At 47.7% G+C, this 13,662-nt stretch overlaps 1 protein-coding gene across 4 annotated transcripts in view; it reads right to left on the reverse strand.

Annotated features, from left to right (window-relative positions):
• Positions 1–7,708, reverse strand: part of KCTD1 (potassium channel tetramerization domain containing 1) — a 67,667-nt gene extending 59,959 nt beyond the window's left edge. The window contains exon 1 of one of the 4 annotated variants that reach the window (XM_041477774.1): positions 7,429–7,708. In XM_041477774.1, the coding sequence (XP_041333708.1) occupies positions 7,429–7,494 (66 nt within the window). In that variant the 5' untranslated portion in view covers positions 7,495–7,708. Of the gene's footprint in view, positions 1–4,866; positions 6,752–6,948; positions 7,097–7,335; positions 7,381–7,428 lie in introns of those variants that run through there. The other 3 variants (XM_041477777.1, XM_041477776.1, XM_041477773.1) reach the window with 3 other exon arrangements.
• Positions 7,709–13,662: the final 5,954 nt, after the last annotated feature.

The raw sequence follows: 13,662 nt of genomic DNA on the forward strand, positions 1-13,662 counted from the left end.
ACAGCCATGATTCTAAATGCATGTATCAAAACACCATTCTTGGATCTGATCTGAAATACTCTCCCAAGTCACCTTAAATCAACTCCCTAACGGCTGATTGAACATGGTCCAACCTCAGCCAAGGAAAGAAAAACCAGTTCCCTTCATTCCTTTCAGAGCATGTACTGCCCCCAAAGCTGTATATAAGATCACTACACCTAATTTCTATTCTGCTTGTCTTGTACTCATCTTGTGAAACACTCACATGCCTACCAAGCTTCATGTTCATTTTAAGGAATGTAGCCTGGGATACCCTACTTTCTTAAAAAGAAGAACCCTATCTCTCTTCAACAATCTTTAGAAGCACTCAGTTACTAACAACACTGACTTCCACCCAAAAGAGCAACAGCCAGGATTCCTGCATTTCACTATGGAGTTTGATAAGAAAGCTTTGGGGACAATACTTGACACCACTACTACCTTATCCCCCTGCCCTCCAAGGATTTCAGAGGAATTTTGATGAGTATCAGGTAAAATAGATCCTTCTACAGATCTACTTTCCACATCTGTAATTTAGCAGAAGACGAAAAAATCTTCCTCATTAAAAAAAACCTGTAAGTAACAAAGTAACAAACAGTAGCCTGTAAGTTACATACAGTTTCTTAAACCATAAAGTTTCTTTAACCCTTACCTTCTACGATTTTAACCTCAGTGCTTCTCTTAAAAAAGACACCTAGCAAATTGTGGATTTTCTTGCAACCTGGGATAATGCAGTAATCAAAGAGAAGAGCAGTAACTAGGCAGTAGGGCAACCAGCACTAACCTCTGAAACCTGATCAATAGCAGTACTGCCACAAGAACTAACAAGGTCTTTAGCAGTCATCAGTCTTAATAGCCACTGTACTTCAAGCCCTTAAGATAGGGATATTGCTGCATCTATTACCCTGGTAGAAATAAAGCCTAGCATCTTTACACCACTATCCTAAGCGTCCTTCCCTGAAGACACCTGATGAGTTCTCCTGCCCTGCATACCGGGAAAGCACCTACCAACGATTCTGGTCAGAGTACCAGAGATACTTTTACAAAACACAAGTCTTTTTTCTGGCCATTTAAGGAATGTGCAGGATGTTCCCAGATCAGTTTCTTATCTACTTCCTCCAAAAGCCAAGACTAAAAAGGGTTGGACTTGTTAGCTACTTTTGATTTGCTCCCGGTTGTGCCTACTGTCTACTCATATTCCTCATGTGCTGTTGTTCTGCCTTCTTTTGCAAAACCTGCAGCCAGAACTAGATTTCTGGTTCAGGTCAAAGTAAGCCCTTCAAAGAGAATGTAAGGCAATGAAAAGGCATGTGCCAGATCAAAAGACAGCAAAAAGGGCAACTCTGAATTTAAAGCAGAAGGGAAAAAAAAAAAAATAAGGCATTTCAGGATTCCCCGAAACAACTACGACAAATGCATATGGATCAGATTTTAATGGCTAAGCTTTTGGTATATATCTTAATAGCTAATAAATTCTTCACAAACAGGACAGAGAAACACAACAGAGTTACAGAACAAATGTAACCAAAGCATTTGCAAGTGACAGGCAACTCTCCTCCCCCCTGGCAGAGGCCAAACTATTTTCCTACACCTATTTTTGGGTATTACTACTGTAGTAAGTTCAGCATGTACCAGATCTATAAAACCCAAAAGCTACCACCACATTGTAGCATCAAAAGTTCAAGCTTTAGCTATTGTTCATCTTTCAGCAACATGGGAGATGAACAACAGCCAAATTACATCTCTCTGTCATCAGCTTGAACTGAAGTACTGCTGTCAGTGGCAGGAAAATTGCTACACTTCAGAGCAAATAAGGACTGAAAAGAAAGTTGTGCCATGATGGCAGTGCTGTATGCTTAAAATACACTATAAATGCTGCTCTTAAGACTGAAACCTAAAGCAATAGTTGGATCAGGACAAACCGTTAATGTACCTTTCCTGAGCTCTGGAAGAGGCTCCTACAAACTCAGTGTTGAAAGGACAATTTGGGGCTAAACAAAAAAATGGGAGCTACAACACATAAGCATAAAATTAACATTTTTGCCCAGATAGTCAATGCAAATTGAAGACACCCCATTTAGTACTTTCATTTTCCAAACTTTGCTAAATGCTATTTAAAAAAAAAAAAAAAATCAAAACTCACAGTATAAGGAATATATGCTAAGAAACCCACACATTACGCCACCACTTTTTCACCACAGCATTGCATAAATCCATGAGTTCTGCACAATCTGTCCCCTGGAAGACTAATTATAAAGGCAACCAATAAACCACAAACTTATGACTTTCATGTTTTCAAGGAATCAGTAATATTTGTCAACAGTGGAATTTAGTGTCATGGTACTTGATGAGATATATTCAGTAAAAAGGCCTAGAAACTCTTTGTTTATAATTAAGCAATAACGATTGAGGGCCAGGGCATTTCCTGGGGATTAATGACCAGGCTGGGAGAGCCAATGGCTTGAGGCAGTGCCTTGGGCCATTAACCTTAGCCAGTCATCAATTTCCCCAGGAAATGCCCTGGACCTCGATTAGTGTAAGTATCATAAAAGGTAGCTAGAGAGAAAAAGTTTAGCATTAACAGTCTCCCAAGGAAATCCATTCCACAGCCAGTATTTTTTCATTTTGTCACATCCCAGAAGTGCATAAGTTAAATCTGACACAAGAAAAATTGGTGATGAAAATGGGGGAAAAAAAAAAAAAAAAGAGACACTTTTTTTTTTCCTATTAAAGATTTAAATTAATGAGATTTGTAGCAAAGGCAAGATTCAGCTACAAAAATAAGTGGGCACCTTGTTTAACTCATGAAATTGTGAATGGAAGTGAACATTTCCATATAATTACTGATAAAACTCACATTGTCTAGTTCTAGTACCCTTGCTGATTGCTCATCTTCTTTCCTGATACACTTAGGAAGAGAGAGATGCCTGTGTACTCTATTTTAGCTATTTCTCCCTTTCTGCCCACTGTTAATGAGAATTACAGCTCCGAACGCTTCCCGTAGGAAGCTCAGCTTTGCAACAAACACTACAGCAGCTGCATTTCTCCTCGCCTAAGCTTTATGAAAGTGTGAAGGGATTTGTGGGCCAGGGTAGAGATAGAGTTCTCTAGTCTGACAACTGGAAGTACCAAGACACCTCATTTAACAGGTTAAAGACACACACACTCCGTGACCACTGACTGCTCTGCCCAGTTCCCTCTTCCCATTCCCAGACGCACATGCAGCGCTCCTCCTAAAAAGCTGAACTGTGCCCGAAGTTTCAAAATTACTTTCAAGATCATTGAAAGCAAGGGGAAGAGGAATCTAGGGTTAAATACAGCGAGGAGCATTAGCTTTTACCTGAAATAATGAGCTAGAACAAAAACATTATCTGCACAGCATCAAGCCTCTGAGCCATTCAGAGACACCAGATACACACAGCAGGGGATCAAGCTATACAGTACTCCACTGAAGTGGTCCAAAAAAAGCCTCTCTGAAAGAAAGGAGAGGTCACAGGTATCTTAAAGAACATAGATGCTTATGCAGGCATTCACTGGGAGCCCTGCCCTCCCCCTCCCCACCCCAATTAGCCTTCAGGCTGGTTGATTAGTTGGCAAACTGTTTGAAAGGGTCAGTCTGTCCAGAACTGGTATTTCCACTCGGGAAACAGCTCAGGCATGTCCTATACCTGTGTCTGCCCAGCGCCGCGCTCCCTGGCTGACGGCTGCGATCCCTGTTATTACTTGACACAAGAATGTCAGAGGGGTTTTGTAATCACGTAGGGCAGCCTGCAGTAAAGTTCTTGCCTCAAACGCGGCATTTTATGGGGCACAACATAGCTGCGTACGCTTTACACATTTAGTTAGAATGGCTTCCAAACTTCAAGCCAATTGCAGAGGGGCTGTGAAGCTTTAATTGGAGTAATTTAGCTCCGGCGCTCAAACACCCGAGAGGAAAGTTCTTTGGGAGGGGATGGGGAGCAGGCACCAGCACGTGCTGGCACACAGCGGAGGGGGCTCGGCAAGGCACACATCAAGGCACAGCTCAGCAGCGTTTTTGACAACACCGGTTTACCTTAACGAAACACATCTAATGAATTTGGGCTCATTCCACAGCTAAGCTGCACCTAAACCCGTTTAATTGTGCTCTTACTGTATATTTCGCCACTATGGTAACTAATGCAACTAAAGGCAATTTGCCTCAAAAAAAAAAAAAAAAAAAAAGGATCACTGCCAGGAAACAGAGCTATTTTAAATAAACAAATACAAGATGAATGCAATTGCCGTATTAACCCTCTTGTTAACTTCTGAAGTTTAAAATTACACCCTCATTACTAGTGTGTAATTGAGTATTCTCCCGGCTGTTTCTTGCATTTGAGGTTATTCAAATAGTTCATTAGCACATCAAGAACACCACACACACTAATGATACCTGATGCTCCTATCTACTATTCTGGCCCGACTTTCGTAAGTCACATCTCCCGCAAAAAGAGAAATACAAGAGGGGGAAAAGAAATAAAAAAGGAGGAAAAGGGGAGCCCGTTGGGCTGAGCTGTCGGTGCTGCAGCTGAGGGGGAGCATGGCAGCACCCAGGCACCATTCAAGTCCAACACCCAGGCACACAGTGAGTGGCCACTGGACCAGTGGCGGGGCATGAAGAGACTGGAGGGGCAAGTAAGTTGGATAACTCGCGTCCGGGCTCTTTGGGTGCCTGAAGAGTGAGCGTGACCCAAGAGCCACCCCAATGCTGGCAGTGTGCCTCAGTGCCCAGCCTTGGGGCAAGAAAGGAGGGGGGCAGTGCAGACTATGTGAGGCAGGGTGAGGGGTTGCCACTTTTTTTTTTTTTTTCCTTTTTCTTTTTCCGGTTACCTGTGTGGGGGAAACAATAGCAGGTGAAACTACTGTGGGTGAGGTGGTGCTTCTGTGCCCATTTGCTTCGGGGAGGAGGTGAGGCAAGGGGTCATGTTTCACTGAGACCACCACCACGGCGGGCGCAGCGGCATCCAGGGGCTCAGCGGGGCGGCGGCAGAGTCTTTTTGGGGAGGCAGAGGGCCCACAAGCATCGCCGCCGGCCGCAGCCCCTGCCGGGAACACTGCCTCGTAGAGCGCCCGCTTGGCCGGGGCCACTGCGGCCGCTTCTGCTTTCACCGGCGCAGCGTCACCGTCTTTGGGCAGCACATAGGGGTTGGCAGCGGGTGGCCGCGGCCGAGGTCCACCATTGAGGGCGGCAGGGGTGTAGCAGCCCCCGCCAGCGGGGTGGTGGAGGAGGTGGTGGTGTTGGGGAGGGGGGTGGTGGTGGTGGGGTGGCTGCAGTCCTCCCAGCTTGGTGCCAATGCCAGCGATACTGTTGAGGGTGGCAATGGAGACGGCACCAATGCAGTGGTTGGTGTAGGTCTTGGAGAGCTTGGCCGCCTTGGAGAGCATCTGCATGCGGGTACCCAGGAGGTTCTTCCCGATGGCCTTGTTCTCGTACCAGGTGATGTCACCCTCGCTGCAGTGGTCCCGCGGGCGCTGGAAGAAGGCCTTGCAGAGGGGGTTGCGCTTGGAGAGGTACTTGACAAAGCTGGCGTAGGGGCAGAACTCTGTGCCAGTCTCATACATACGAGGCAGGTTCTCCTCGTCGCTGCTCTCCGCCCGCTTCTTGCTCCAGGAGGACGAGCGTGACTTGTGGTAGGGCCCCAGCGCCTTGAAGTAGACGAACTTGCGTCCATCCTCATCCACGGCCAGCCCAAACGAGTCCTCCTCCAGCTCCCGCTGGTTCTCCCGGCCCCGGGTGCAGAAGTACATGCAGGTCTCAAACCAGACCTTGTTGAGGAGCCCGAAGGGGCTCTGGGTGCTGAACACGCTGCACGTGTAGAGCTTGCGGAGGTCGGCGCGGGTGATGGCCTGCTTCTGCACCACCGGCCCCGCGCCCTGCTCCTCCAGCTTGCGGATGACAGCGGCCAGGGTGAGGTTGGCGGCGCGGAGCTCGGGGTCCTTGGTGAGGTCGAGGGTGCGGCAGTAGGGCGGCTCGTTGAGGTAGCGGTTGAGGGAGCTGCGGATGCTGATGAGGGAGGACTTGGAGTAGAGCTGCCCGCTCTTGGAGCGCGCCTCGGCGTAGAAGGAGCGCAGCACCCGGCAGAGCGCCCCCTTGTCCATGGTCTCGAAGTCGGGGCTCTGCGCCTTCTCGCTCAGGTACTCGCGGAAGATGCGCACGGCGTAGCGGGTGGCCAGCCGCGTGTTCTCGCTCAGCCGCGCCCGCTCCGGCCGCTGCAGCAGCAGGGCCGCCTCCAGCTCCGCGTCCTCCGCCGCCCCCCCGGGGCCGCCGCCGCCGCCGCCCCCCGGGGCAGCCGCCGCGGCGCCCCCCGGGGCAGCCCCGACGCCGCTGCTGCCGCCGCCCGGCGTACGGCCCGGGGCGGGCGGCAGCGGCTCCGTCTCCTCCTCGCCGTCCCACTCCAGACCCATCTCCTCTTCCTCCTCCTCCTCGTCCAGCAGCAGCCCCCCATCGGCTCCGTCCTCCTCCTCCTCGTCCCCCGTTATCTGCACCTCCTGGATCTCATCCTCCTCCTCGCCCTCCTCCTCCTCGCCGGCGCTGCAGTAGCGGTGCGGACGGGGGGCGACGCCGCGGCCGGACGGCCGGTCCCCCGCATTGTTCCCGCCGCCTCCGCCGCGTCCGCCGCCCCCTCCGCCGCCGCCGCTCCACTCTCCGCCGCCACCGCCGCTGCCAGGCATTCTCGCCATATTGCCGTCTCCCTGCCAGTCCTCGGGCAGGGCGCATGCGCTATATTGGACCGCAGCGCTGGAGCGCTTTTGTGTTTTAATGACCTTCAGCTACCGGGAGGCAAAGCCGGGCTCTTAAAGGGGCCGCGCTCCCACTGGCGGCGGCGGGGAAGGGGCGGGAGAGGTTGGGATGGATGGGGAGGAGGCTGAGTCGCGCTGAGGGGGTACCGCGGGGAAGGGAGCGCTACTTACCGCGCCCGCCGCTCACCTCGGGTCCGTCCCGTCGAGCAGCGCTGATGGGCGCCGGGCGCGGGGGAGAGCCGCCGGGCAGGTGCGCCCCGACCCGCAGGCTCCCCCGCCACCCCCGGCGCCCGTCCCACCTCCCCATCCCCGAAAAAGAAAGCACTCCGCGTGTGGAGCGGCTCTTTCGGTAGGGACGGACCGCCACCGAACTGCTATGACGCCTCGCACCTCCTCATTCCACAGTAACAAACCCAGACCAAAAAGAAAAAAAAAAAAAAAAAAACCCACAAAAAAAAAAAAAAAAACAACCAAAAAACCCACAAAGCGAAGAAAACAAAAACCCAAACCCCCCACACAAAAGGCTCGGGCTGTGCCTGTCCGCAGCACGGCTCAGACCTCGACAGGATGCTGCCGGGGAGCGGGCGGAGGACCCGGCCCCGTTCCCCGCCTGCCGTGCTGCCGCGACATCGCCTGCCGCCGACCTCGCACCTTTAATCGGGCGCCCGGATTTCGGTCGAGGGGCTCGGGAGGAGACGGACGCTCGGGGCATTGCATCCGTGCGCCTTGGCGTCCGCCCGGGAACAGCCAGCTGGGATCCGCGGCGCTCGCTTGGCTTGCGGGAGCCCCGGCGAGGCTGGCTGCGGAGAGGGAGCAATAAGGACTCGGGGGCTGACGGGCGCTCCGGGCCGCCCTCTTGCTCGCTGGGGCTGCAGACCTTAGGGCAGCCGGAGGGGCCTCGGCCCCCCCGAGCCGCCGCTGCCTCCCATCGCGCCCGCGTCCTTCCTCTGCTACCCTCCTCCGCGATGGAGCAAAACCCGAGGGGACTCCCGCAACTGCGCCGGGGTGCAAAAAGGGCACTTTGCGGGTGTTCTCGCAGAGGGGAGCCCCGGAGCGGCGCAGCGCGGGCGGGGGGCGCGGAGCCCCAGCTCAGCCCTGCCCCCGCCGCCCGCGGGGCGCTCCGTCCCCCGCCCGGCTCTGCCCCGGGAAGGCGGCTGGCTTGCACTCTGCCTTCCTTACCCTTCCTTCCCGGGAAGGGTCCTTGCCCGGTCTGGGCTCGGGCAGGAACGAGGGCATAAGCCTACGGCCGCGCAGCGCGGGGAGAGGGAGCCTGTCCCACTCGGGACGGGAGGGAACGAGGTGGGTCCCCGCTGGTAGCACCCCAACTTTCCAAACCAAACTATCCCACAGAGCTCCCCGCGCTATTTAGCCGAGCCATTTCTTTTATTCGGTACGATGGAATAAATATTCATTACGACTGCTGGCTACACCTGAAATTATAGCCCTAATTGCAGAGCTGTTGGCCTGAGTTACCACATTTGCTGCTTACTCATCCGTAAGAATTGCTCAGCGCCGGGCCCCAGCCGTGGTGGTTCCCTTTTGGGGGGGTCGGTGCTGGGCGGTGCTGGGCCGTGCCGAGCCCCGTGGCCGCTCCCCCGGGGCAGAGACCGACGGCCACGGACGGGGCGGCACGGACAGCCCCAGCTCCCGCCGTCCGGGGAAACGTGGGATGCCAAAGAAGGGATGTGCAAATTGTTGAGCAAATTAGGCCAATTCGAAATAAATGAGCACTGCGGGAAGAGAGCCTGCCACTCCCGGGAAATAATTGAAGAGAAACCCGGCACTGTTATATTGATGTAAGCCTGGAGTAATTACACGGAGGTCAAAGTTGTTGCACGCATTACAGAAGTTGTGCTCACTCTGTAGTTTGAGAGCAGATTATGTTCCCTCTTAGGTCGGTGGCACATGTATAAAATTCTGCATTTTTTTTTCTATACACGTAAGAGGATATAAATAAGGAAATTTTTTTTCCATTTCCTTGTCAGACTCTATCTGTAACCTAATCCTGAAACAAAGTTTCAAAGACCGTCCCGTGAGATCGACCAAATGCCGAAACAGATAGCTAAAACAAACAATACCTTGTTGTGGTTAAAAGCTAAATGCCCCAGAAAAGCTCCTTTTAGGAGCTATTACAACCCACCCTAGAAGACAGATAACTTCATGGCTTGCAGCGTAAACCTTTTTTACAGACATTATTTTTCTTTATTGCTCCTGTAAATGCTAAAAACTACGTGATCGGCATTGACCTTTGATTCTGTCTTACGGTCGTGGAAGCCACTTTTTTAAAAAGACCTTTTCAGAGCCATATGAGTGCAAAAGGTAATTGAATATTTTTTTTTTAACTTTAAAAAAAGATGAACACCCGGTTGACAGCTTCTTTACTTGGATGTTCATTTAATCACCATTTTCTGATTACAGGAGGTGAACTATGTTGACAGACTTGCAGATGAATATGCAGCCCAGTATACAAATAGTAAGTGTAAAGGACATAAAGAACTTGCAGTGAGGTTGGAGGGGAAAAATGTATACGGAGCTTCCGTATTACACACATCAACTGGAAGCACCTCAGCAGCCAGGGGGAATTTAGAGAGTAGCAAGTGAGGTGTTCAGAGTGCTGCAGGTGCCCTTAACTGGGAACGCACATGCATAAGTTATATACCTGTATAATCTATATGCAAATAGGTAAGTTAATCATATACATATATGTTAACTCACCTATCTGTCTATGTTCCTAAAAATAGCATTTAGCCTAGTCAGTTGTATTCCAGAAGTTTGAATCCTATTGTTCAAGCTCTCCAGTTAGATAAGGTAATCGAACTGCATTCCAAAACTGACAGAGTTGCACAAGGTTGTCTAATGTGAGCTGGCATATAACATTAAACTTACATCCACTCCACCCTCCACGTCACTAATCAGAGGTTTATCCTGCCGAGAGCTCTACATTCAGCATTCTACAGCATTCTACATTCTCCCCTAGGACTCAAGGTTTGAGGCTGATTATCAAATAGGTCCTGTCCGCACTTGGAGAATACATTTTATTACTGCTGTCAGTAAAGAAGATGTGATACCCACAGAACACTAATAATGGACTGGCCTCACTACGGATTATCCTTAGGACTACTTGGAGATCAGTTCATGTACCACAGAATGAGCCTGCCAGTTTAAAAACCAGAACAACTTCTTCCATTAGTCAGTTGGTTTATAATAAAAGTAGTGCTTGTTACCACATCAGCAAACAGTTTCAGGTCTTTCTTCACTTCTTTTTTAAGCTACTCTTGCCCCTGGCCTCGCCCCTGGCAAGCAGAGCTAGAGCTGTGTTCTTTGACAATCGGCTATTGTGCTAAAGCTTTCCACAGCTCAATCCTCCTTTAGACTAACAAAATCTACTTCGCCAGTAACCTCTGTAACTGGTTATTTCCTTACAGCCACCTAAACCTATATGCTTTGGCTAGTCTTGGTAGGTGTTTCATCATGAGGCTTCACGAGGAACTAAACTGGAGTACCCCAAAAGTCAACAAGCAAAGAAAAACCATTGGGTTTGCTTCTTAGGATCCTGTCTAGGCATCTAGAAAAATTTGTTTAAAAAACACTGCTTAAAACAAGCTTTTGGGTTAACCCTAATGCTGACCACCAGGCATTTTTTAAAGAAAATTACTTCTCCACGTACACTTTTACTGTTAGTTTAAATACAATAAACTTTTTTTTTTTTTTAAAATGTCGTAATACGTTTTCTAAACACAAGATGTTTTCACTGTAGGGACAGGCTATGTGGAAATTGGTATGAGAAATCCATATTGACACTACAGAACTAGAAGGCAAATAACACTTGGGACTCTTGGAAAATACACTTAGGGAAAAAGCATGTCCTAGAAATCCTTCTCCCACCCAGAAACATGCAGTTTTGAGATAAGCTTTTTTAGCATTTCAGAACTGTCACTTCAAATGCTAATTCCATTTTTATTTTACTGTTTTATTTTTGTATATGATATTTCTAGTTGTTTCATTACTTCTTCATACTAGGGACAGCTAATGCTAACATGTAGTGTGCTATAACAGATTTTAAATCTCCTTTATTTAAATATTTTTTCTTTTTTCTTTTTTTAGCATCTCCCATCTGTGTGGCAATGAAACAGCTTCATATAACTCAACAAAGGAGACATTGATTTAGTAAAGTGAGGATGTATCCATCAGCACTAAGTTGCAGCTGTTCTTAATGGATTTGAAAATACAAAAGCTATTTCACCTCTTAGATTGTCATATTATGAAATGTTAGTGGTAGTTGCGCATATCAAAGCACCAGCCACCAGCCAAACCTTGTGAAACGTGAAGGCAGCATCAAGCCAGCCCCCTGTGAAGCTCCCCAATGCCAACTGAAAGCCTGTTTCCCCAGTACGCTCCTATTTTGTTTCCCCCCCGCCCCCGCAGGTATTTGCCGTTACTCACTCACTGCTATTTTTTTTTTTATCCTTTCACAAAAGCAATATTTCTGCTACTGAAGCCACGGTTTATTTCCCAATTGCTTTGTTTTCAAAATAAACCAGAGAAAACCCAAGCCATCATCTTTGTAAGAAAGCATACATTTAGTGCTTGGCAAACTAAAAGGCAAGACTTTGCAAATCACCTTTATTTTCAGTGTCAAGCAGCTGGAGCACTTTTGCTTCCAAAAATATGGAAGAGCTATGTTGTCAGACAGCTTGGAGAGAGGCAGGTAATAAATTGCATTGTGCTGCATAAAGGTTTTAAGGGTCTTTTAAAATGTGCTGGAGGTAAGTTGCCAGGAGATATATTAATGCTTTTATTTAGCTGTATTTCAGTTCATGTTTGTCTTTGCTTCTCTGGTGTTGAGGGCACTTGAAACAAATTGGCTGGTCTGTGTGGCACAGTGGTAGCTGGCTAAAGTTGCTCTCGTGGTTGTCTGATCATTTCTACGAACTACTGACGCCAAGCAACCTGGTGTGTTAGAGGCATAAAGTTTGCTCTCCATGGAGGCAGAAAGAGCTCTTTCTATCCAGGCTGATAACTGGTTAGTTTTCATTCCTTCTCAACTGAGTCCATACATTCTACATGAAAGTGAGGGAAGTTTAGAAGGACATAGCCAGTAACTCAAAAAAGGGATCTCCAAAGAGAGGGATTCCTGTGAAATTACAAAGCTTACAGGTGTTGTAGGTCTAAGTTTTTACTTTATAGAATGTTTTAAGCACTATGTAACAGAGCATAACTTTATGCTGTATTGGATGTGGAGTTCTTGAAATTCTATTTTCTGATCATAATCTTCCAGTAGAAGTTTATTTGGAACTATGAGTCCTGGCTGGAAATCACATTGGGCTGGATGAGGTCTAGAAATGCAGGGAGGGACAACAGGTTATTTGATAACAAGGTCTGGCTAAGAAAACTCCTTAAACATTCCTTTAGGAAAAAAGGGAAAAAACCCAAAAACCTTGAATCCAAACAAGAATGTAATAACATGAGACTCTGAAGAAGTGCACTTTCCAACTTGCTTCTGTACTGTATGGATTTTATCTTGGTTTCTTTTACCTTCCCCATTGCATGACTCAAAGTTTCTGTGTTGCCATGAGGTGTGCTGAGCACTGATTCCTGCACAGGACAAGAGGTAGAGCTTTATACCCCATGCAACTTATTCACACCAGGCTTTTCTCAGAGCCTGGGGTCCTCAAGGGACAGGACAACAGCTGGCCTGCAGCCCAGCATGGAAAAGGGAATCTTTTGACCGTCAACTAGTGGCTTTAAAGCCTCTTTATAGAATGAATTCACTGTCAATATACTTTTGTTTTGATTTAGTGACTGAAATAAACCGATTATTCCCCTTTTCCACCAGTATTATGTCTGTGTCATCATGAATTTGGAAATTCCCTTTCAGGTATTTATGTAGCAAAAACCCCAGTACCAATGGTCTGTCTTCTTGCATTTTCTCTTCTCAATTGAGTTATCTCAGCTGGGTTGACACAAACCCAATTTAAGCAACTTTAGAATTGTGTGAGTTCAAAGGAAGCCCACAGAGGGTGTAAACACACTGTTAAACAGTGTCACAGCCCTGCTCAGGCTGTCACCCGACTCACCTTTCCCCACCTTTCCACTGCTGTTGCATTTTAAGTTACACTAACTTGTAAAGCAGCATTCAAGTAGAAGGGCATACATTCATGGGTCATATGAAAGAAGAGTGCTGGTATAAAAAAAGTATTGCAATGTTTACTGCCAGATCCCATCACCTCCTTTATCAGCGTGGTTTGTTTAATTCATACCAAGAAAAAAATGGTAGAAAATGTGGCAGAATATGAAAAAATAAGGGAAGTCCTTTATGCAAAACCTTTATGCATGAATTAAATGTTCCTACTGTATCTGTCTTCAAATGAAACTGGGGGAAAAGCCTCGGGATACTGTCAGGACTTTCATTTGAGGTTTAAAGCCAGAGGCCATAAAGGACCTTTCAGGTCTCTTTGCAGTTTGCACCTGCATTTTGCTGCATTTTAAGTTATAGAGAGTAAAACCTGGAAAAGCAGAAAACCTGAAATGATTCAGAGGAAACAAAAAGAAATTTGATAAAGTTTAGTGAAAAGGACTGGATGTATTGGATGTAACTCTCTTTTTCCAGCATCAGGTAATAAAACAGATGAAAAATACCTTCTAGCATCTGGTAAGCATCAGTATTTTGTAAGAGTTTGACATTAAAAACACCTCAACAAACCACTTCTGCAACTGTTGAGAATGCTTAACTGCAAAGCTTTTTTGTCCAGCCCTGAATTGTACTGTGCTTTGAATAGCCTTGCTTTTTCTATCTATGAAAGGTTAAGCTGGGCGTGAATCAAAGTTTTCTTATTTGAAGATCAAGGCTAAAACTCAATTTCTTTTTACAGAACAAAAGGTATC

Source organism: Pyrgilauda ruficollis, unplaced genomic scaffold (assembly GCF_017590135.1).
Source record: "Pyrgilauda ruficollis isolate IOZ18807 unplaced genomic scaffold, ASM1759013v1 scaffold41, whole genome shotgun sequence".
Classification (NCBI taxonomy): Eukaryota; Metazoa; Chordata; class Aves; order Passeriformes; family Passeridae; genus Pyrgilauda; species Pyrgilauda ruficollis.